Consider the following 24,192-nt stretch of genomic DNA (forward strand, 5'->3'; position numbering starts at 1 on the left):
TAAAACATTCCTTTATTCCGAAGAGAGCTGTGTTCAAGGTGAGATGAGAGATGAATTATTCAGGGATATTTTTTTTTTTTTTCTCGTAGCAGGAAAAAGGTGTTTTGGGAGGTTAGGCCATTAAAAGGCTGCACGTGTGTGTACAAGCAAGCATGAATGAGAGCGGTTGAGGGGAATGAGTGAGTGGGTGTTTTGCAGGGCCACGGTGCAATGGGGATGAGGGACATCTTCAATCAGAACCACAACAACTGCTATTGCAAGCGAAAACGTACCAAATACGCCTTTAGGAGCTACTTAAATGTTATTGTCTGAGTTCATTCAATATGACTGTAGTGCCTTGGCAAAGTATGAGCGAAGCGTTGAAAACCAATTAGCTAATTAGCTAAACACTAGCTGTTAGATGGGCACAATATCTACATACACAATATAAAAACAGCTCTCTGCTCTCTAATGTAGCTAATACATGTTTGGATATTTCTAGTCATTATTTGTTTTTGTTTTTTGTAATTCAAGCACAGAAGGGTACCAGTAATGGCACAAGAGAAGATTGTTTGGATAACCAAAGAACTGGAAGTCATTTCCTACTGATGATGAAGCATGAAAGCTCACGAGGTGTTCTTCCAGCAATACCAATAAAATCTTGGTGACAAACTATATATACATATATATATATATATATATATATATATTTTTTTTTCTTCCAGTGAATATTAATAGTGAACTCAATCCATTGTACTTTCCATTGTGTTTTGAAGCTAATTTTCAGGTTTAATACCTATGGGCCAAATCAACACATGTAATATTAAAGTGCCTCATTTATTTGCACGTTATTCCACACAATTTTATGTTTGTGAACTAACACTAAAAATAATATTTTTTTTATTATAGTATTGTTTTATCATATTATGTTATTGTATAATTTTACAACTGTTGATGAGAACTCTACATAAAGTCTGTGAAGATGCTGGAAGACCCCGTTAAAAGTTTATTATAGCCACCTTGTTAAAACACATGCAATCAAACTTCCTTAATGGCTGAGGTCATTTTATTGTGACCACTGGTGAATGCCAGGATGTAACTTGAGCACTAAATGAGGAAGTGACCACCTGCTTCTTTCTTACAACGGCCATAAAAAAGTATTGCGAGTATTGCAAGAAAGTACCTGTGACTCAAGGGAAGTGCCTGGTGGAAACGGAAGAGGCTTTTCCTGTGTCTGAATCAGAACCTTGCGGTCAATATTGAATTATGCTTTGTGCCGCAACCTTTTCCTGTCACCTTTTATTTGTTTAGCTTGGACTACCAAGTAAAGACAAAAATCCGGTTGACAGATCCACTTTTCAGACCGATATGCTGTTTACTGGACTTCTGGCCAATGTTAGAAATGTCAGTGTTAACGCTAAGGAGCAAACATGTATCTTAAGTTTGGTGCGGTGTGAATATAAAATAATTTTTTTTAATGGAACGCTGTGTGATGCATGCTTCACCTGAGCTCCGGCCCAATAACAGAGTGTCTACGCAGCATTGACCGGGCCATGGCGTTGGTCAGGTTGGACGTAGATTCGCCGTTAATCGCCAAGATTGCGTCACCCACCCCGAGTCTGCCATCTTGACTGACAGAGCCCTCGGGGGCCACACTGCGCACCAGCATGCCTGAGCCGTCCTTGATAGCACTCACCGACATCCCTGCCAACGTGCATGGGCACACAAACACACACGCACACACACACACCGGTGAGTGGAGGGTTTTCTAAAGCGTCTTTGAACACACGCCAAACAGACAGACAGTTGTCCAAACAGGCACCTGACAGTGGCATAATCAGCATAATCAAGACAGACACTAGGCAGATTAGCACGCAAACACGACTATAGCTACACATGCTTGACATTCGCACAGCATCACTCCTCACAATTGCACCTGCCTCAAGAACATACACGCACAGGGGTCATAGGTCACAGGTGACCAGAGGGGTAACGCATGCTGGTTTGCACAAACACTCGACTGCGGCTTTATCAGTTGGTCTGCTAGGCTGATTACAGGAGTGGGTAAATCATGCTCGCACACACACACACACATCCACACATATATCGGTATATATACGCTCATCACTGCCTGATAAAAGGCACATCCACCACACTATGGTCGTACATAATTTGAAGCTGGTCAAAGAAATGACTGCTTACTTTTGATCAAATAAATATTTTATTATTTTGCATTCAAATTACAATACAATCATAGTGCATGGGAATACAATAACCAGCCAGTGAAGTCGACAGGACAAAACAGGAGACACATTTGAAAGACGTGACACGTGAAAGACAAAGTCATGAATGTCTCAAAATCCTAATGAGATGAAACACGGACACAGATGGTATTCCAACAATAATACTGCTGTTAAATTTTAACTCCTTGTGAGTTGATTAAACTCACAATAGGGCTTATAGGTTTACGCCCCCAAGACCAACTACATTAGGGATGTCACAATATCGTGATATTGCGATATTCAAATTGCCACGCTATATCATCGTCGTCATGTCACAATATCAATAGAAGCAAATCTGTTTAAAAACCCAAGTTGTTTTCCATTTGGGCAGTTTCAGCACCCTCTAGCGGTTAGTTTATTAGTGCAGTTTAATTTGATGCCACCTATGTTTAAGACTCACGCTAATCGCCGACAGGAGCCCAATATCGGCCAAGCCTATTTCTTTGTGAATGCTGTTATTATGTACAAAAACAGAATACTGTGCTGTTTTTTTAATATGAGCTTCTTTTTTTTCCAATATCGTGAGCTTTTATAAAGTATCGTGAGATTTTTATACATCGCTAACCTCCCCACAATATCATGATAATTATTGTGCCATGATGTTCATATCGCGGTATTATTTTATCGTGACATTTGGATATCGTGACATCCCTAAACTATGACTAAACAAAAAGTTTATCATCTTTTTTTTATGATAACCATCTGTTCAAAACCACCATACAATATATTGTCAAAAAAAATGTACTGTATGTCTGATCTCCAACAATGGACAAACTGACAACGCTAAATAACAGCTTTTACTGTAAAGGGCACCTAATCACAATATAACATAAACAAGTACTGTATTATTATCCACCATACTCAAATCTTGCACCTCTCCTGTTAGATAAGAATATACAGTAAATATATACTGTAACGTCTTCTATGATGATATGATACAATAAATGCATTTAGCTAAACACTGAACACATACATACACTGCAAAAAACACAACTTGTATTTTTGGGGGCTAAAACAATAATTTAAGTCGTAAAAACTTTAAAATATAAATTACTGACATTTATGGCAACAATGTTAGTTACACAACAAGGCAAGCAAGTTGTTTGCTCCAAAACAATTTGCTGAGTTGTTTTTACTCGTATCTTTAAGTTGGGGGCCGATACAAGGGACAACAGTTTTGTAAACTCTTACAGTATAGTATTTCTTTGGTGTGAAATGCGGAAAGCCAATTTTCACAACAGAAAAACTTACAAATATTTAATTGACTTGCCCAACTTTAAATTTTATCGGTTTGTTGCCTTGAAATTTTAAGTCCAGCCAACTTTTCATTTTATTTTATTTTTTACAGTGTACGGTTATAGTGGAACCTCTAAAGTTGAACATCCTGCCAGTTGTTAATTTCAGGGAATATATGTCTTTGAATAAACCCATCATGCATGACATAAGGCTAGCTTTTTTCTTTAGATTTTGGTGTTTTTGTGACGCCACCAAAAAGGAGTACCAGTGATGATAAGGAACAAAATGTGATGTTGACCATAGAATTGCAAGTGGAACTTCTGGTGATGTTGGAAAACAGTGCACGCTCTTTGACACACGAGGATAATCGAGGATAACAACTTTGTTTTTCTCACGTAACATTACACTATTAATTTGGTGGGCTGTCAGTCTGTGCCCAAATACCCAAAATATTGTACTGGACTGTATTTACTTTGACAGTTCAGACCGGCGTTGCCATAGTGGAAAAAGAGATACAGTAAACACCATTCCGTCGCAGGGGTTACGTTCCAAGGTTACGTTCCACGGCTTCAATAAGTGAAATCCGCGATACACGATTGAAATACCCCCATGATTTTACAGCTTTTATGGCACTTATTTATGTTTAAAGGTTTTGAAACACACTTTAAAATGCTACAAACACAATTAATATCATTTAATGTGTTGATTAATAGGGCTCAGACAACAACCGATCACGGCTCACCTGTTTTCTGAAGCTGAGCTATGACTGGGCGTTATCTGAGCCCTGAGGGTGTGTGATGTCATTTTCAGTCGACAGAGTGACAAAATGGCCGCCCCTAGAGATGGCTAAACATGGGTGGATTTTGTTGCTTAACTCATCTTCCACAAACACAATATTCATCAGAATGCTGTATTTCAACTAGTGGGCCTGCATAGAACATATTCTTAAAAAAATATTTTTGGGTTGACTTTTTTCCTTTTAAGTCCATAACTACTCCATTAGACTGGTGTCAGGGGCAGAGCACGAGCCCTTTTCACCATAGTAGTACGTGTCTATTCCCACTTCATATCATCATCATCATTATTATTATTATTTTATGCAATATCAACCAATTTGAAGTGGTTAACATTGACAACAAATCTATAAACGCGCTTAAATGCTGAAAATGTCTGAGAAGTGAGAATTTCTGCCTATTTCTTTGTTCTGTCAAAGAAAGCCATGCCATGGTAGTTTTGCCTATATTTGAACATCTGTATATTTTTTTTTAGGCAATAACAAGTGGCCGTCATGATAACATATGTCCTTTATGGTCAACATCCAACATTTTCCATCTCTGGTTTACATTTCCTTTTCATCTGATATAATATTTTGACTCCAATGCGCGCAACAACATTTCACCATTCCTCTTCAGGGTGGTCATCATCACCACTGCCTATTATCGCCATTATGGCCATGCCTGCAATGTACACACACCAAGACACCATCACCATGAGTAAGACGGAGGACATACCAAGGCTACGGTTGCCCCGGACAACTGTGATTGTCTTTTCAAAGCTGGTGCGCGGGGGCAGATGAGGGGCGGGCTGCATGTCGTTGTCTTCGCCAAAACGCAAATGCGGCTGGATTTCCTGAAAGGATGTAAACAGAGATATCATTCAGACAAAATTAATGGAACTCGTTCTCTAGCCACGAAACAAAATATTCTGCACCGTTCAAAGAGGAGCGACTGACAACTGTGAGAAAAGTGATAGCACTGTGACGGTGACAGTTTGAGCCTGAGCAAGTGTCAAATCTGACTTAGTGTAGCTTGGTGATCATAAAAACTATGGTCACATTTGCCTTTCCTGTAATTTACTTATTAGATTTTTAAGAATGATGATCACATGGACGAAAACATGTGAAGATCAGCCAAAGAAGTTAGCAGAGGTGGGCATTCCATCAGACTGACGGATCGGTACGTCAGTCAGTCGCTGACGGACATTAGTTTTGATGACGATTGACGGATGACAATACAATACACTGATGATTACAATTCGGTTCGGCTTGAAAAATGAAGGACTGTCGAATGATGGACGGGTAGCCAGGCCGCTGACGGATGACGAATGACTCAACAAAATTGAGTAAAATGCCCACCTCTGGGAAGTAGTGCAGGTGTTTTAAATCAATAAATCATTTCAAAACAGCTTTCAAGGGATACAAATTTTAAATTTAAATGATACAATTTGCACCGAAAGTTTTCAGGAAAAAATATGTTTCCAAAGCAGGGTGTTCAGCTCTGATGATTAATTGCATTTTTCATGCTATTTTTGCTTTTCGAAAATGTCTGTGATTCTGAATGAGCAGTTTTCTCATTCATATTCAATTGTATTCAATATATAAGGAAGTTCTGCTCCGATTGGGTCGCTGTTCTCGTTAATCTCCTTTACATAGAAAACGTCTTTCCTGTGATTGGTTAGTTTCCTATATGTGGGAGTCTTGTGGCTGCCATGTCTCTTCTTTGTGTTGGCTCCATTGAAATTCAGTGGGCCGTCGGCTGTATTGTGGCAGGCCACAGTGCATTCTGAGGGGGCCACGGCAGCGAGACGGCCCGAAAAGTTTTCCTCTGTTTTTTTCTCCTACATGGTGATGCTCGGCGACCTCACGGCCGCCCAACAAGCACCCCGAGGCAAATCTCCAACTGGTTCTCAGTTGTACTCTGATTTTTCAGCTCAATCCATCAGGGTGCTCGACCTCACACCCGCCAAAGGGGACTGACCAATGTGTGTGAATGTGTGGCTGTGTCGCTTAGAACCTGGTAATGTATTTGCAGGGTGTGTAAAGACGTACGTTGATGAAGCCGTCCTTCACAAAATGTGCCCTAACACATCACAATTGGGGTTGCTTACGAGTTTCTCCCCAAATAAATTGAAGCCATGTATTCCTCAACACCCATTAGGTTGGCAGCTGATGCAAAGTTTTAGCTTGACACACAACGCAGGCACATTGTCACCACTCAGCCATTTTTCCCGAGTGGGTGTGTAGCACTAACGATGTGAGCCCGTACTTGAATAATGATCACAAATGTACATCAGAACGATCCCGAAATCAAATCTGCTTTTTTTCTGTGTGCCTCTTCTTTTCAAAGCCTACTGGCAAACCACATACCTGTGGTCAATTGTGCCTTAAACTCATTTTGACCAATATTATCCATTAAACGGTGGGGAAAAAAAAGGATTTTGACATCACGGGACCTTATAAACCGTCTTTGATATGAATTCGTGATTCATTTGCCTTATCTTAGCATAAGCCTACCCTATAAGAAAGAACGATTTACAGACAGTATCTGACATAGTTTATGGACATAGAGAATAATGTATTGCTTGTGGTTGTGTTATGATGAAGGGGCTGTGTGGAAGAGTAAGGAGGACCCAAATGCAGGGAAGCAGGGAGGCAAGGCAAGGAGTGCTTTCAAAAAAAGTATTCAACTTCAAAAAACGTCATGTCATGTCATCTTCCAAACCGCTTATCCTATACAGGGTCGCGGGGAGTTGCTGGAGCCTATCCCAGCCGTCAATGGGCGAAGGCAGACTACACCCCGAACTGGTCGCCAGCCAGTCGCAGGGCACACATAGACACTGTCACTGAGCGGGAATCGATCCCACGCTGCCCGCACACAACTCAGGCGTGTGTACCACTACACTATCAGTGGACTTCAAAAAACGTAAAACAGGTAAATAACGCATTTTGGAATGCTGGTAATCAAAAAGCTAAATTAACAGTAAACAGTAACAGTTTTTATTTGTTTCTAAATAGATTCAATATGTTTATAGATACGCGCTGAAGACATGAGCAAAGACTGAGATCAATTTAGTAGTGAGTTACTGTGATATAGCATTAAACTCTCTTCCACTATTTATTTTAGTCATTCAGAATTGGCAGGTTTGTTAACAATACTCTTCTCCGTGGTGTGTCAAATTTAAGTTTTTGTCACTTTACAGAGTCTCTAAGGTTACAGTTCCACTCAAAATACTCGTGGTTTGACTTGAGAGCAGCTTAATTCAGGTTCCATTATTTACTATTGCAACATTTATTCTAATTGGATTTTTAGCAGGAGAGGCTATTGTTCACCCATGACAGTATATACAATAATGAGTGTCATACAAAGGGTTAAACAGTGAACGTTAATCTTCGCTTGAAGAATTATGCTAACTGTGCCTTGCCCAAGATATCTGAGGATTTTGTCAATGCCATTAATAACCAAGCCGGTGGCTTACTCCAGAAGTGCCTGCTCGGCAAATAGGAAGGTCTCATGAGGAACAATAGCACGGAAAAAAATGTGTCGGAATACAGCTGCTTTTGTCGACAAACATGTTCGCTTCAAGATTTTAACTCCAACTGTGTCCTCAGAAGCACGGGAAGCACGGCATGACAAAAAATAATTTCAAGAGTAATAACTTTGCAGGGTGAAGGCCTTGGGATTGCTTCTAGGATGGAGCGCATCAACAAAGGTAGACTACTCTGGTCCCGGTGGATGCTTCCATAAAGAGAAAGGTTCAGTGAGGAGAAGTTCTTTGAACCTTCACAGGCAGCACTGAAGTTCAGATGCTACCTTTGCAACGCCTTTGATGAGAAACCTCAGCGTGTGCATCTACGTGCGAGGCAAGGGTAGATCATGTTCTTGTGCTGCAGCGGGTGCCATCAGCGTGCACGAGGCATACACTTACAGCACGACACAATTGCAGGCAATTAAGCAAAGTCCAGCACAAAAGGCTGCTACAAGAGAGAAACAAGTCGTTGACATGGAGCACTTTCCCCGCACCTGACGCAGTGATACCGATACTAAGCTTCCACAAACAGAACACTCGAGAACAGACATGGTGATCTACTTTTAGACATGCTTGAGTACTTCTTGGAAGGGATGATTCTGCGTCTCAAGACCTGACACACTGAACATCCAACATTATGACTACTTGCATATAACTATAGTAGTTCCACACAAGACCAGTAGAACAATTTCTTTTTATGCAGCAGTGTTGTAGAGCTGATTCTAATATTTGGCAATATGGCACTGTGATGCATGCAGGCTTTCCAATATTGCTAACTACAAAATGCAATACGATTGTGAAATGCATCTCTTATGGACAATGCTGATCAGTTTTGAGTGTGCCTAATCATGTGCAAGATTAAAGTTTGACACATAGGAATATACAGTGAGGCTTCACCAATACTCACATAGATTCTTCTGGATAATTCATAAGGTTTATGTATTTCAATTGTGTATATCATTTCCAGCCATTTGAATTACGAAACATTGAACACAAACAGGCCAATAAACTTTATGCGCTCTAAAAATAGTTGTGTTAAAAATAACCCAATTTGGGTCACTATTTTTCACACCACTCTATTTTTTTGCAGACAACGACCCAAAAATTGGGTCCATTTGTACAAAACAACCCCAAAATTGAGCTGTTTTGTACAAAAAAAACCCAAGAAGGATTAGTGGAAAGTGGATAGTGGATAGGATTAGATGAGTGGATCGGTCCGTTTTTGACCCAAATTGGGTTATTTTTTACCTACGTTTTTTTGGAGTGTGTGCTGTATATTTGCCAGTCAAATGTAACACAAACAATTATGAGTTATGTAAAATATCTAATAAATTCAACATTTTTGAATAAACAGTGACAGTTTTATTTACAGGTATTCATCATTCATAAATCCACTCTGTTTAAAATAGTTAACTCATTCACTTCACCAATGATGCATTTAGTGGCTTTTCACAGTCCAGCCATTCAATCCCAGGAATTTACTTACATTTTTTCCATTTTTTTTCAAACGTTAGGGTAAAAGAGGGCCTGAAAATGTCAAAAACATGTATAGAATATCCATTCTTCCATCATTTTTCTGTACTGCTTATTCGCAATAGTTTTGTGGGATTAATGATTAATAATAAAGCCCACATAATGAAAGTTAAATTCAGAAAATGTTTATATATTTCAAATGTGTGTCAAAGTGGGGACCGTTCACAATAACCAATACACAAGAAGTACCCCTCAGTTTGAAAAGGTTGGTGACCCCTGCAGTAGAAAGTACGGAACAAACATGGACAAAACACATACAGCTACATCAAAGTAAAACAGTTGCCAGAGCCATATTGGCTAATTTGTGTTGTGCAAAGATCTTACCGAGTTGTTGTAATACGGTTGGACGTTGTTATCCGCCAGGTTGGCCTCAGCTTCCTCAGCTAGCAGCGTGACCTGACTGTGGTGGCTCTCGCTGTCATCGCAGGATGCCCGTGTGCTCCTTTCCAAGATGGGTGTCAAGCCGCCGCAAAGTTCCAACTGACAACACACGGATAGCAAACTGAAATGTAGCAGCTTATTTTAAGAATATCCATGTATCGCTGTGTTGAAAAGTGCCAAAATTGCAACGTATGAGGCAAGCAGGCGAGAGAAGGTGGCAGTAAATTAGACACCCGTCACTCCTCCTCGGCTCGCCTCTCCATTTCTGGTGTGGCTGAGCTTTGTGTTCACCTCGGAGGGGCATTAAATATTCAGACGGGCTGTAACTGGACCCCGTGGTCCTTGTTACTAGGCCACAGTCCACAACAAAAGACAACTGTTCTTGAGAGGACACTCAGTAATTAACTTATTTTAGATCATAAAATATCACATACTGTGTGAGGCCCACAGGGCTACTAGTTTGGTCAAGATGTATATGTCATACTTGATAGATAGTCTATTCTAATGACAATATTTTTCAGCGTTGGACACACCTGAAAAAGTTGATGACATATATGCACACTTATTAGCTACCTTATTATTATTCCACTTGTTTGAAATCGTTGTTTTTTATTTTAGCCACATCAAAACTGAGAATTGACATTATGATAACTGTTAGTATGACTGTATATTTCTAAACCACAACAAACACAGTTGTAACCTTGCATTTAATTAATGCTTCTCTGACAATGTCAATTAAAAACGTGTTTTTTTTTTTTATCTTTGTAAATCTAACAGTTTTACTTCAAGTGGAAGTCAACCCAAACATATTTTTTTCAAGAATATGTTCTCAGCTGGCCCACTAGTTGAAACAAGGCATTCTGATAAATATTGCGTTTGTGGAATAAGAGTTAATCCACCCGTTTTTAGCCATCTCTGGGGGCGGCCATTTTGTCACTCCTGTCGACTGAAAATGACATCACAACTGCTCAGGGCTCTGGTAACGACCAATCACGGCTGACCTGTTTTCTGAAGCCGAGCCGTGATTGGTCGTTGCCTGAGCCCTGAGCAGTTGTGATGTCATTTTCAGTTGACAGAAGTGACAAAATGGCCGCCCCCTGAGATGGTTAAAAAGGGGTGGATTTTGCTGCTCAACTCATATTCCACAAACGCAATATTAATCAGAATGCCGTGTTTCAACTAGTGGGCCTGCTGGGAACATATTCTTGAAAATTATATGTTTGGGTTGATTTCCTATTTAAGTTCCTGTACTGGATCTCACTATATTGTCTGTTGCGTCAGGAAGGGCATCCGGCGTAAAATGGTTTGAAAAATCACTTAATGCGAATCGTGCGTGCACTTGATTCGCTGTGGAGACCCCTGAGGGGACAAGCCGAAAGGATAACAACAACAACTGTAGAAAAGACCACGAGTCTCTAATCAAAACATAAATACTTATTATTTCTAAAAAATGATCAATTGCAGTATAATTAATGCAAGATTTTTGTTTGAAATGCAGATAAACGAGGCAGACTACGTGGAGCTAATCTTGAGTGCATAACGCTGAGGAACAAACATGAGAAACAAAGAAAAGGACGCACAAAACACAGCTGTGCGAGCAGACTGCGACTGCAACACTAATTGAATTGAAATGGCAACATATCCAGATAATTACTATTTCAAGACAGGTGCATACTGTACTGTACGTATCCAGCAATTTATTGATACTAGGCGATTGAAAGTCACTACTGGATTTTCAGAACTACAGAATTAAAATCAACCAAGTGTCACGTGTGAGGATTTTGTGGTGTTGAATAAATATATATAAATATAAATATAAATATACTATATATCTTAAATATACAAGCATGCTACTTTTGCCCCCAACATACCGGCAGAGGTTTGGCAACGCCAATGTGCACAGGGCCGTAACCGGTGGACTTCAGCACGTGCACGGCATAATCCAGGCTGGAGCCTTCCAAGTCGGTCTCATTAACAAACATGAGGCGATCTCCCGGGAGCAGGCGGCCATCTCGGTCAGCGACACCGCCCGGCACCAAGGAGCGGATTACCAGCACTGTTTTAGTGGCATCCTCCGGATCCTGCAAGACAAGCATATGGATGACGATACACATGAAAGATTTCTACATACGACTTGAAAACACCGTTTTATTTAAAATTTAGGACAGACAATTTATCTCTGATGTTCTTTTTACAAACATATACATAATAAAAGCTTTGGCTTCATTTTCAAGAGGAAATGTCGCCTTATATGTTTATTTTTAATTGTGTTATCTGTGGGAGCAGTATGGGAATAGCTAACTTGGGGTGGGTTGTTTTGATCATGATATTTTTAAATTCGCTCAAACTATTTCTTTAAAAACTGTGCAACTGGGGTTTAAGTTTTGTTGTTTTTTCTTCGCGAGAAAAGTTCTACCACTTTTTTTTTATCAGATTAACTCTCTTTTGGACTTTCACATACACAAGCCCTGCTAGATTGCCTTCTCTATTTTCTTCACTGAGGTGACGCCGTTGTTTTGAGACGGCATCTTATTCCTGTCGGATCTATTTTTAGAAAGGCTAGGGGCCTTGTCTATTACCTGGTAGTCTAGGATGCTGAAGCCCAATCCCGACTCTCCTTTCTCCAGCTCTACCACCTGCGCATCTCTCTCCCACATGGCCAGAGGAGGGGACATAGGGGGCACGCCGCGCTTTGTGATGTCCTCGGCCGTAGGACAGGGAATAACGCAGCCCTGGTCCAACTTGGAGAAGAAAAGAAAAAAAAACCTTTTATCCTGCTGTACGAAAAGCAATAAAGAACATTCCTTCCATTCTCATTTGCCTCTAAACACACACCTGCCCATTTGTGCACTCACCTTGTCATTGAACTCAGCCAGCAGCTCTTTCAGGGTGAGTTGGCCATCGTCCTCTTCTTCCTCATCGCTGTCGGGGATGGCAGGGGGCACGATGCGAGAACACACCAGGTAAACACACATGGGCAGCTCCTTGAGGATGTTGACCACCTCTTTGTGTGTCTCTCCGATGAGTGGGATGCCGTTCACCTGCAAGGTAGGTTAGAATATGGGCGTGCTTCCACAGACAAAATGCATATATTTAAGGGCCCTCTGATCACACGCAAACGAAGGAAATGGGATTTTTTTTGGTCAAAATAATTTCAGTGGTTGTATCTAGTTGGTTGTGTCCCCTGTTGCTGGTTTTAAACATACTTTAGCAAATTCAAGGGCGATTCATTTTACACTTTTAGAAGTTGACCAAAAGGAAAAGTCTTAAGAAGTATTACTGTAACTCAAGTATGAATAATATTATGGTATTTAAATACAGCATCGATATTAACAGTCAGGATATCATGGGATATTTTCTTTGCTTTTTCTTTGCATTTTTAGAAACACAATAGACACACACCAACTGATAACATTAACCACTAGTGATACCCGTTGACTGCTAGCAGTTAACTGGTAACTGTTTATAACAGCTAAGTGTTTGATTAGTTTTACATTTACAATACGGTTTTTACCCATTTGATTTACATTCTTTCCTATGAAACAAATTGTTCGCACCCTAACCAACTGGAGTCATCGAGCACTGTCCTGGAATATAAGGTGTGCCAGAAAAGTTCTGGGACAGCTGTCACCAAAGATATATTGCAAACCCAAACTACGAGTTTTAACCTTCAGTGTAATCGCCCTCAGGTATATAACTGTGATCTCACATACATTACCTATCCTATGTGTCAGTTTTTCGAGCAATGACAAGTCTGAGTGATAATGAGACTAGAATTGCAAGGGAAAGTCATTACCGGTGATGAGTCATGGATCTTCGTGTACAACCTGTAAATGCCAGAAAAAAGTCTGACATCGCCAAGGCCAACGAAAGGAAGGCGTCAAAGCCATATTGATCACATTCTTCGATGTGACGGGGCATCGTCTGCTGTGAATTCTTGCCATATAGCCAGACAATTAACCAGCTGCGTTTATTTAGTTGAGTGTGCAAGAAGTTGTAGGAGGACAATTTGTGGCTGCTTCAATATGATAACGCACAAGCTCACAATGCCCTGAGCGTGCCAGTTACTGGCTGAGAAGAACACTGCCATGCCAGTACCAAGTACCAGACCTGGCTATATAGTTTTTTTTTTTTTTCCAAGCTCAAGGGTGTTATCGGGGGGACCCTTTTTAAAGATATAGACAACATCAAGATGCCTATGACAATGGAAAAATCCTGCCAGGAGTCCAAAACGACGTGGTCGAAAACACAGGAAAAGTACGTTCGATTTCAGAGGGATTATTTTGAAGGGGAAAACCTGCAGTGTGTACTTTGGATTTTAAATTTTTCTTTCATGATACCAGTCCTGGAACTGGTCTGACATACCTCGTAGAATGTGCTCGATCTTGGGCAGTGCAGCTTTGTGAAGTAGAGGCGAGTCAAAGTACCAGATTGGCAATGTATTCAAGTTAATTCTCACGTGCTGTTCAAGCATTATTTTCCATGCACAATCAAAACTGTTTTTATGTGCAAAACATTTTAATACAATTGAAATCAGAGTTACTCCTACCCTATATTGTAACTGTCATACTTTGGGTCCGAGAGTACAGTCTCTCTCTTTAAAACCAAAGTACACTGAGAAATTGTGGGGTTGGTTTTAAAATTGGAGAAGAAAATCAACTTGGCTACGCTGGAATCGTGAGGTGAAGATCAAAGCATGGCACTGCGACATAGATTTGGACTGCAGGAGGACAGCAGAGGCCTGCAAATGGCTGCAGTATTCACATAGCTTTGTTGATCGAAAATGGTTTAGAAATTCAACAGACAAACCTCTCTTCACGAAGGACGAGTAATTTTGTATGTGCGGGTTCGCGAACTTGCTCAGAGTAGCCGTGGGAGTGCGTACTCCCCCCCCTTAAGTGCAGAAATGCAGGGCACACTCACACCCACCTTCTTATTACCACTTGGCCGCCTTAAGGGAAACTAAATGTTGGTTGCTAAACTACACTGTGCTCTTAAAAGCTGACCTAAATGAAATCTTCCTAGTCATAATAATAATAATAAAAAAAACTTGCAATCGTAATGTCATGAACTCGGAGAGAAGCGCATCCCAAGTCAGTTTCAGGCTGACAACTTTCATTGGCCTTGACCATGTTTACTTCCTCCGCGTACTGCCTGGATAGATCCATGCAAGCTAATCACTGATGCATTTTTCGAAATGGCGTAAACTGTTCTTGGTCCAGCGGGACAGTTAAGAAATCAACTATTCGTTTATTTACAAGTTCAAGTTTCTCACCTCAAGTATCTGGTCCCCAGTGAAGATCTTGCCACTTTGTCCAATCGGGCCCTCGGGTAAAACGGAGCACAGGTAATGATGTCCGGCCCGAGCCTCCAGACTGATGCCCAGGCCACTTGTCTCGCTGAAGCGCTCCAGCTGACAAACCTCAATCAGCAATAGTTAAAGTATTATTGTTGGCCAACACTGGTCGTTTTTTTTTTTTTTTTATATGATAGAAGATACAGTATCACAATTTTCCTATCTATTCCTAAATCTATTCCGTCATTCATAAGGCAACCCATTCAATCAAATTGTGGAAGCTGCTGACTTTATCATTGGCATCTCATTGCTTATAGTATAGATACAATATTGTAAACATCAAATGTGGGCATTTTACTCAATTTCGTCATTTGTCATTTTTCGTGACGAACGGAATTGTAATTGTCAGTTAAATCCATCAGTTAGTCCGTCAGTCCGTCATCTCACCCACCAAAAAAACAAAAAAAGTTACAACAGGCTGATGGACGATGATTACACTGACAGACGAAAATCCACTTCCGTCAGTGCTTCGTCCATCATTTTCAAAAAGTGTCCCATCATTCATCAATCGTCAGCAAAACGGGCGTCCGTCAGCGACGGACTAAAAGACCAGGTCCAGCAGTCTGAAGGAATGCTCACCTCCGGTAAACATACAGTACAATGCGCAGTGAGTCACATTGTGGTTGTCTACAACCATACAGTCCTTAAGGTGGTAAAATAAGGTAATCCTTTGACAGCCCAGCTAGCAAAATTCAATTTTAAAGCATCTAGTGCAAGTACAAACAATAAAATATCAGCCAAAATATGTTAACATGGAAACTGAAATTTGTATACAGTATGTGCAAATCGCACTGAATAGAACGACATTTCAATTTGCAAAGGGACATACTATGACTTCATATCTTGGTCCAACTGCATGTTGCCACCTCATCCTAAGGTCTTCTTCCTCTCCCGGTGTCAGTTGCAACCCTAGGATAACAGACACATGTGTCCACATTTAACAGTTGAATATGATAATATACCATCTATTCGTATTGGGCTAGGAGAGAGAGCGTCGAGTCATTATCTTTTAACTGTTTAATACAGAGAAAGCAATAGCTGACCTTGGGGCAATGCATGATGCCTACACACAAAAGCCACTGAAGTGTGCATTATCACACCCACGATCAGATTTCTTGGCAAACAAATATTTTCTTGTACTTGAGCTTTGAATGCCTCACAGCAATCAAGACCTAATCAAACCCAAAGATCACTGTCTAAATAAAGCCGTTGTATGCAGGCAGGCTAAGAGGCAAATCATTTGGAAGGAGCTGAATGAGTTGGATAAACACATGATTGCACAACACTATAAATAGACTCTCATCAAAGAGCATGCTTCGCCGCCACATCGCTCTTCCACGAGCCTACTTAAGAGTATCAGTCTCATCATCCACTTGCAGACTGCAGTGCAGCATAAGGGAACGGGAGCTTACCGCTTCTTGAATCACGTCGGGGTCGTCTGTTGGCGTATGCCGCGCGACGGGAGATTTCACGCAGCGAGCATATTCCTGGAAGGAAGCAAGGATTTTTAACAAACATGCAGTGAATAAACTCAAACTCAAATTTACACTCACCAGACACCCATACAATTTAATGAGATGTACTGCAAGTGCTGTATCACATGTTCTGGATAGACAAATATCAACCAGACAGGGTCAATGTAATAACAAGTGATATTTTGCGCTCATTGCAACTCCTAAGCTTACATGGCACCCAGGAATATCTAGACGCTGCATGTCGGGCCTGTGGGTGTGCGTCACCAACAAATCAAATCGATAATGTGAAAAATAAACCAAGTATCTTATGCTTTTTCCACATATCACCTGTCTCATAAATCTTGTTTAGTCCCACTCTGTAGGGATTGCCCTCGTGGAAGCTGTGGGAGTGTCGGAGGGGCTGCAGCGGAGGGACTGGCGGCAAGATGTGACTAAGCCGGACGGCCTTCCTCAGCAGCCTCAGTCTGACGACAGGACCCGTCCTCCTCAGTACCTCCATTGCACGCTGCTCACTGCAGCCCTGCATGCTCACCCCATCCACCTGGCGAAGGGACACATGGAAGCAAGGGTGACAGAGATTAAGGAAGAGTCAAGAAAAGGAAGGAAGAAGGTTGTAGTTATTCCCATAAAAAACAAAAAACAAATAGAATGAGTCCTCATTTCAGGTTCAAACTGTGGCCATTATAAAGTCGTTAAGTACAGTAACCATGTTTTAAGAAACAGTCAGTGAGTAAAAATAACTTTCCTATGGATAATAAACCATTAATACAATAACAACACTCAGATTTGACTTTTTTGACAGATTTGACTGTAATGACGAAGGTAGAATGTCTTTGTGCATGTCAGTTATGTGGAAGACAAAGTGCTAAACAAAATTTGAAAAGGGACTATTTGAAAAAATGAAGCAACTGTGAATGTGTTCGAATAGACATATGCGTAGGTACACCTTGAGTGGCTTGACTTGTTGCTGCGATACGTATAATAAATAAAACGAAACTGAGATACATAAAGTGACAACCTACAAAGTGTATAAAGTTAATGCCGCTCCTTTTCCCATTAACACATACCGGTATGTTAATAGATTTGGGAACCAGCTAGGTAACAAAATAATATAGCCAACATATGTCATTTTTGATGATTGTAAATGGTTACTACAGAATGTATTTAAATTGTTATCATCACAGTAACTGGGATACGTAACAGTAACACTCATAATAAATGCATTTTTCTAAATAATGTAAGTATCCATCCATCCATCCATTATCTGTACCGCTTCTCCTCACAAGGGTCGCGGGGCGCGCTGGAGCCTATCCCAGCTGTCTTTGGGCAGTAGGCGGGGGACACCCTGAACTGGTTGCCAGCCAATCGCAGGGCACACAGAGACAAACAACCGCACTCACAATCACACCTAGGGGCAATTTTAGAGTATCCAATCAACTTACCATGCATGTTTTTGGAATGTGGGAGGAAACCGGAGTGCCCGGAGAAAACCCACGCAGGCACGGGGAGAACATGCAAACTCCACACAGGGAGGCCGGAGCCGGGATCGAACCCACGACCTCTGAACTGTGAGGCGGACGTGCTAACCAGTCGACCACCGTGCCGCCCATAATGTAAGTAGTATAAGTTAATTTCATACTGAGTTGATGTTCATTCAACTTTTGTAGGTGTAAATATACTTTTTTGCAGAGGTGGGCATTCATCAGACTGACGGACCGGTCTGTCAATCCCTCACTGATGGATTTGCTAATGATCGACGAATGACGGGGCACCTTTTAATAATGATGGACTGACAAATGACGGGAGTGGCTCTTCATCCATCAGTGTTATCATCACTAACCGCGTTTTTTGGAGGACCAACCGACGGAGCGACGGACCTCTGATGGACTAACTGACGGACTTAACTGACGGACTGACTGACAATTCCAATTCAGTTCGTCACGAAAAATGACGGACTGATAAATGACGGACGGGTACCCTACCTGCTGACGGATGACGAATGACGGACTGCGTGTTATAATCAATAAAAAAAACCTATTCCATCATCACTCCAATATGTGTTTTTCTGAGAAATATCATATGACTTGACGTAAGACTTGCTCAAACCAAGTGATGACTTGGTTTGATTTTTACCACAGTAATTTGGCACATGCTAGGATTAAGGTTAAGACTTGAAACTTACTTTTGACTCGCACATATGCGACTTACAACTCTGTAATGAGAATGACAGGGCTGTGTCAAATGCTCAAGCCCGTTGGAAATGAACTGGCATCTCCCCAGCAATTTCCAACTTCCCCGCTTTGATCTTGAACCGGTGACACTTTATTCCCCAGGCTTCGGCCCTGTGGTAAAAGTCCTTACAAACGGAGCTACTGCTGTCCCAAGCGGATAGCAAGACAAAGCAAAGACAAGAAAATGAAGCAGTGCGAACAGTTTTAGTGGTGCGCACATGTGGCCACCTGAGGGTTGTGGTAGGACCAGTTACTTTTAATCTTTTTTACCGCATCCCACATGCTAAAACTTTCAAATAGTATTCCCATATTCCCAGTTGATTGGCTCTAGTCCCACATCAGTCAACCCGCTGCAGGACCCATTACATTTTTCATCCAACCTATCAATATTTCAGACTCCCTCTTGGCAATGGGAATGTGTCACACACAAACATCACATTCAAAAGGGTCCTAACAGGAATGATAGCCAATAAGACCACCCTAATGTTTTTCCCCCTTCCCTGTTGTTCTACAGACATTGCAAAATCTCTTGTGGAGAAATATGCACAAGCGCTCAGCACAGACCTAAGATACTCCTTAAAATAAACTACCCACAAGAGGCATATTCTGATTTTTTTTTTAGTTAAAACAGTTTCAAGGTGTCTCAAAAAAGGTCTCTGTCATTCTTCCATCAAAATACACAAAGAAAAAAGAAGAAAAGCACAATTCCACCACTAGTCACAATTAAATCAATCCATTTCTTGGGGGGCGGGGGGGGGGGGGGGCAAACCTCTCTATGACTTTTGTTACCATGACAACTAGTGCGACAGAGGTAGAGCTATTCAGTGTTGACAACTAAATACAGTGTAGCAACTTTTCCGAGCCCCCTGGTGACTATATTTCATAAAAAGTAACTCGCAAATGTACTCACTTTTTGTGGTGTTATTGTAAACTTCTGGAGAGCCCGGGACTCCTTCCGGGCTCACACTTCCGCATAAATAGTGAAAATAAATTGCACTTGCGTGAAGCCACCGCTAGCTAATTTAAAAGCTAATTTAATTATTGTGACAATACAATTTGTTTAAGGTCAGGACACATATTTCAGAAATGGCAGCTAACAAAAGATTTACTTGGTTGTTTAATTTCACACTTGATGGGGGAAGGCACTCCAGAGATATAATTATTTGTATACAAACAGTTGAAAAGTCACTTTCCCAGAACATATCCCCTTTATGGCTCTGGCTTATCCACACTGCTGTTATCCTGGTCTGTAAAAAGGATCGACCTGAACTTGTGACTTCGTGTGAACCTTCCACTGACTGTTCGAGGACATTAAAATAAATAAGTGGATTTGAGCTTGGATACTATTGTATGCCATGAGAGCTACTTGTTTGAGAGATTTATTGTTATTGCCAATTGTTCCCAGACTTTTTGCAACAAAACAAAACAATTTCTAGCGTTACAAAATGTGCTCTACAAATATTTTTTTGCGAATGTAGGGTCACAAAGACATCAGAGACAGGCTTACTAAATATAGATGTCACTGCTAGGGGAAAAAAAAACACTGTTGTTTTTCTTCAAGTTACCAGGCAGTCTTGGACCAGAAAATGTACCATTGGACCTTAATGGCCTTCAAAAGGACTGCTTTTTTGCTTCTATACTTTTACAGTTTGGGACAAGCCAAATAGCCAAACAAATAGTTACCCCGAAGCCCAGTATTTGGGTACATATTAGGATGGTATTTAAGACAAAAATGAACTCCCTATTTCTAAAAATATGTGTTAGTCAGCCTATATGTTGCATGCAGACAACTCTGACTCCACTTTTTTATTCATGACATGCCACAGTATCTCAATCCATGTAGTAAGGCCATGCTTTTCATACATAAACCCTTAAAGTGGAAGTCAACCCAAACATATTTTTTTTCAAGAATGAAAGAAAGAAAGAATTCTATGCAAGCCCACGAGTAGAAACAAGGCATTCTGATAAATATTGCGTTTGTGGGATAAGAGTTAATCCACCCATTTTTAGCCATCTCTGCGGGCGGCCATTTTTTCACTTCTGTTGACTGAAAATGACATCTCAACTGCTCAGAGCTCAGGCAACGACCAATCACGGCTGACCTATTTTCTGAAGCTGACCCAAAGATTTTTGGGGGTTGACTTCCACTTTAAGTCTCTTAAACCTTGAGCCTCAAAAGGTTCAACTGTCAAACAATTCAATTGCTTTTTTCTTTGTAATGACAGCAAAAGAAATAAACTAGTGAAGAGGTACAAGTGTCTTAGTCAGATTATTATTATTTCTTTTAGCAATTGTTCATAAGTGAAACATGAGTTCCAAATCCCAAAGAAATCAATCAATCAACATTGTGTTTACTCAGAAGTTAAACTGCATGTAATTTTATGGTGAAAAACACAAAGGCTTTATTTTTTTCAAACTTACTGAGAGGATGATATCGCCAATGTGAATGTGCCCATCTTGGTCGACACTGCTGCCCTTCAAAATGGTCTTCACTGTCACGCCAGCACTGTATACTGAGGAGGATAAAGAAAGAAAAAAACCTCAACACAACACATCTTTTTTTGGTTGTGTTTCTTCCGATTTTCAAATATGAAACATCTTTTATTACTTGAGTTAAGATCGCCTATATAGCTGGAGACGGTGAATCCCAGCCCCCGGCTGTTTTTTGTGAACTGCACACTGAACTCATAGTCATCATTCAAATCAAAGAGCTGGTGAGAAGCAGAAAGACAACATTGGATATACCCACAGTAACACCTACACAGTCTATTAAGAAGAAGTAGATAACAATGATAGTGCACAGTTTTGACATCATTTGAGAGGTATTGTTATAACAATGTATTCATTATTGTGCAGTTAATTTTAATTATCTGTACTCTATCGGGGTAAGAGTTGTTGCTAATAGTTTGCCCCTCTTATGTAGTGACAAAATGCTCACACACTAAATCAGTACACACCACTGAAAGTCGAGACAGGCTAAATGTTGGATGATGACGTTAGAATTCAAACACTGGCGTGCGTAATCATCATTACATTTCCCCAAACTGTTCTTGTCTTCACTGAGAAATGTAAATGAGGCCATCAAAATATGAGAAAAAGCTTTCATGAATACTTGCAAACTAGAACGACATTAAAAAAGACATTGCTTACACAATCAAACCTTGGTATTATTGTCTTGGGGCAGATTTTGTATTAATTTTTTTTGGAGTAAATTTGGGGATGAACACACCTCGCCATCCAAGGACTCTTGGCTGAGGACAGGAGAGGAAAGGCTGTCCTTGTTGATATCCCTCGCGATGAGTAGTTTTACCTTGCTACCAGCATTTCGAAGCACCTGGGCGAGGAAATGGGCAATGAATATTAATGAATCTATCTATCTATCTATCTATCTATCTATCTATCTATCTATCTATCTATCTATCTATCTATCTATCTATCTATCTATCTATCTATCTATCTATCTATCCATCTATCCATCCATCCATCCATCTACTCACCTGTGCCACCTGCTCGCTGTTCATGCCAGCCAGATCAGTGTCTCCAATGCGCAAGATTTGATCCCCACTGTGCAGACGTTTATCCTTGGGGTGCCAAAATTTAATCACAACACATTTGCCTTTTTAATTCATTAAAGGTGCTAGTGCTAGTTAATTTGGGTAACAATGAACATAAGGTGAGAAAAACGCTGTATTCAATGAGAAGGAGGAAGCGGCAGAAGGGTGGCTTAAATCAGAATGAACAACATTATAACTGGCTACATCAAACCCTTACATTCATTTGCCTGGTCTTAATTGGTGAGCTTTAGAGGCTTTTTACTGGCACAGTGGGACGGTATTTAGTACTGTCACCCCACAGCATGGAAGCTGTTTTAGTGAGTCTTTTACGGGAGAAGAAAATAGTGGGGCTCCAACCAATTAGCTTGGTTGCACACTGCAGCCTAGCAACAGGACAGTCATTTCTCTTACAGTCTTATAAGCTTCTGAAACTTTTAAATTCTTCCATTAATAATAATGATCCGTGAGTACTTATAAAACCTCTCTATTGAAGAACAATTCTGTCGAGCAGATGCAGTACCCATATTTCAACTATTTCCTGGTTACATCATACATGTACCTGTTCACTTGTTACTTTCCTGGATCCTGGATCTTGGAATACGATCTAAAGACCAAATGCCCAAGACTTTAGTGGAAGAGATAACACTGCCAAGGTCAAAGAAAGCAAGACGGCTGCAGTCCATCATCAAAGTCATGTTGATTGCATACTTTTAGAGCGATCGTCCAATGCGAGTTCTTGCCAAAAGGCCAGATGATCAACCGCAACGTCTACAAAGAAATTCTGTGGCGTTTGCTTTGGTCAGTGGGCGTAAAAGGATAGAGTTGTGGCAGGACAACTTTAACTGCTTTGCCATGACAACACGCCTGCTCACATTGCCCTGAGCATCCCACAGTTCCTAGCCGAAAAGAACATCGCCGTGCAAGAAAAAACATCCCTACTCATCTAACCTGAAATAATGTGATCTTTTTTTCCCTCTTTCCCAAGGTCAAGGGGATTATCAAAATTATTGTGAAGATGAGGATGAAGATGTCCGTGACAACAACGCTGTGGAGGATCCTGTAAGACTCCTTACAGGAGCGCATGAACATGTGGCAGAGCAGGCTGGCAACATGGGTTAGACTTCAGGGAACTTCTGAGCGGTGACTGTTGTTGGTAAATGAGAGTTATCACATATTTGTCTACACTTGTAAACAACGATGGAGTTTGACTTGTTTTGATTGACTTGTGAGCTATGCCTGAGAACCTTCACTGACCAATACTGTATGATAGTAGTATTGATGTTGAATTCAAACATTTAAGTCATTTTCAAATTACCTGTCCAGCTGCTCCACCAGGCAGTATGGTCTTGACCATGACTCCCGTGCACCGTCCTCCTATGATGCCAAAGCCAAGCCCCTTCCCATCATTGGTCAGTTCTATGATCTCCAGGTGACGTTTCTAAGAAAAAAAAAAACAGGTGACGTTTCTAAGAAAAAAAAACCAAATGACTGTACATAAATAAATAATCCCCATATAATAGAAAATAGATTATATACACAGTATATAAAAGACGGATTAAATACATGGGCTTCCGTCTGTTTTAAATTTTACATTTTTTTCCCGTAATTCATCAATCATCAGCAAAACAGCCAAAGACGGATAGACGGACCAGTCCATATATATACATATATACGTGTGTGTTGCGAGAGAGAGAGAGAGAGAGAGAGAGAGAGAGAGAGAGAGAGAGAGAGAGAGAGAGAGAGAGAGAGTTTTGTTTACCTCATGCGCAATTGCTGCCAGATTCCTCCCCATAGACATGGTTCTGGATATTCGAGGTGGTGTGCAGTACTAAAAGAAATGACAAACAAACATGAAGTAAC

At 40.7% G+C, this 24,192-nt stretch overlaps 1 protein-coding gene across 13 annotated transcripts in view; it reads right to left on the reverse strand.

Moving 5' to 3' along the window:
* LOC147146359 (multiple PDZ domain protein-like) overlaps nt 1–24,192 on the reverse strand; it is a 52,060-nt gene that overhangs the window by 23,153 nt on the left and 4,715 nt on the right. For 9 of the 13 annotated variants that reach the window (XM_086033665.1, XM_086033660.1, XM_086033662.1 and 6 more), the window contains exons 5-21: nt 24,092–24,160; nt 23,648–23,770; nt 22,892–22,936; nt 22,276–22,359; nt 22,008–22,112; nt 21,387–21,489; nt 21,200–21,291; nt 16,875–17,088; nt 16,485–16,559; nt 15,902–15,981; nt 14,992–15,138; nt 12,572–12,757; nt 12,296–12,457; nt 11,588–11,797; nt 9,660–9,815; nt 5,009–5,126; nt 1,485–1,683 (exon numbers count right to left, since the gene is read on the reverse strand). In XM_086033665.1, coding sequence (XP_085889791.1) covers nt 1,485–1,683; nt 5,009–5,126; nt 9,660–9,815; nt 11,588–11,797; nt 12,296–12,457; nt 12,572–12,757; nt 14,992–15,138; nt 15,902–15,981; nt 16,485–16,559; nt 16,875–17,088; nt 21,200–21,291; nt 21,387–21,489; nt 22,008–22,112; nt 22,276–22,359; nt 22,892–22,936; nt 23,648–23,770; nt 24,092–24,160 — 2,168 coding nt within the window. The remainder of the gene's footprint in view (nt 1–1,484; nt 1,684–5,008; nt 5,127–9,659; nt 9,816–11,587; nt 11,798–12,295; nt 12,458–12,571; nt 12,758–14,991; nt 15,139–15,901; nt 15,982–16,484; nt 16,560–16,874; nt 17,089–21,199; nt 21,292–21,386; nt 21,490–22,007; nt 22,113–22,275; nt 22,360–22,891; nt 22,937–23,647; nt 23,771–24,091; nt 24,161–24,192) is intronic. The other 4 variants (XM_086033663.1, XM_086033659.1, XM_086033667.1 and 1 more) reach the window with 1 other exon arrangement.

Source organism: Filicampus tigris, chromosome 6 (genome assembly GCF_054856515.1).
Source record: "Filicampus tigris isolate MCC_2025a chromosome 6, RoL_Ftig_1.0, whole genome shotgun sequence".
Lineage (NCBI taxonomy): Eukaryota > Metazoa > Chordata > Actinopteri > Syngnathiformes > Syngnathidae > Filicampus > Filicampus tigris.